This window comes from Vavraia culicis, assembly GCF_000192795.1.
Source record: "Vavraia culicis subsp. floridensis unplaced genomic scaffold supercont1.371, whole genome shotgun sequence".
In the NCBI taxonomy this organism is placed as follows: domain Eukaryota; kingdom Fungi; phylum Microsporidia; family Pleistophoridae; genus Vavraia; species Vavraia culicis.
The window spans coordinates 1-515 of NW_007360974.1; the positions used below are offsets into that span (position 1 = coordinate 1).

A 515-nucleotide genomic window follows, 5' to 3' on the forward strand; every position below is an offset into this window, starting at 1 on the left:
CAGACCCTCCTCGATGGGTCTAATACCAACTTTACGTGTGGCAGATACACCCGGGTTAATTTGATAGTCAAAGAGAGCGAACTGTATCTTAGCAGAAGCAAGCCACAGGATGAAGACACAAGTTACTTTGTGGAGACTATGCCGTTGCTTATGTTTCAAATCGAAAAACTGATATTTTTCTCGCCAACCACTGGCAGTCTTAGATTCTCAGGATATATTTTTAATCCGAAGATCTTTGAATATGAGCTGTTGTTTGAGCTACCAGTTTGCCATGTTGGGCAACAGGATAACAGTCAAATGTTCTGATTTACGGCTAAATATTGCTAAAGAAACGTTCCAGACATTCAGCTTTGATCACAAAGACTGTATAATTCAGCTGGAGAATATTATGAGCAGCCTGGGCGTGTTTCTAAAGACCGGTCACCACGAGAAGTACAATCTTGATGTCGTGCCTGATGACAATGATGATGAGCATAATGTATGTGTATCGGGAATATTAAAAGTGTGTTAGAGGG

The 515-nt window shown here is 41.0% G+C and overlaps 1 protein-coding gene across 1 annotated transcript; it reads left to right on the forward strand.

Annotated features, from left to right (window-relative positions):
- On the forward strand, positions 1-306 carry VCUG_02776 (uncharacterized protein; the record flags this gene model as incomplete). The annotated part of the gene is made up of 1 exon (XM_008077599.1): positions 1-306. A coding segment is annotated over one exon (306 nt), but the record flags the coding sequence as incomplete, so codon positions are not given.
- Positions 307-515: the final 209 nt, after the last annotated feature.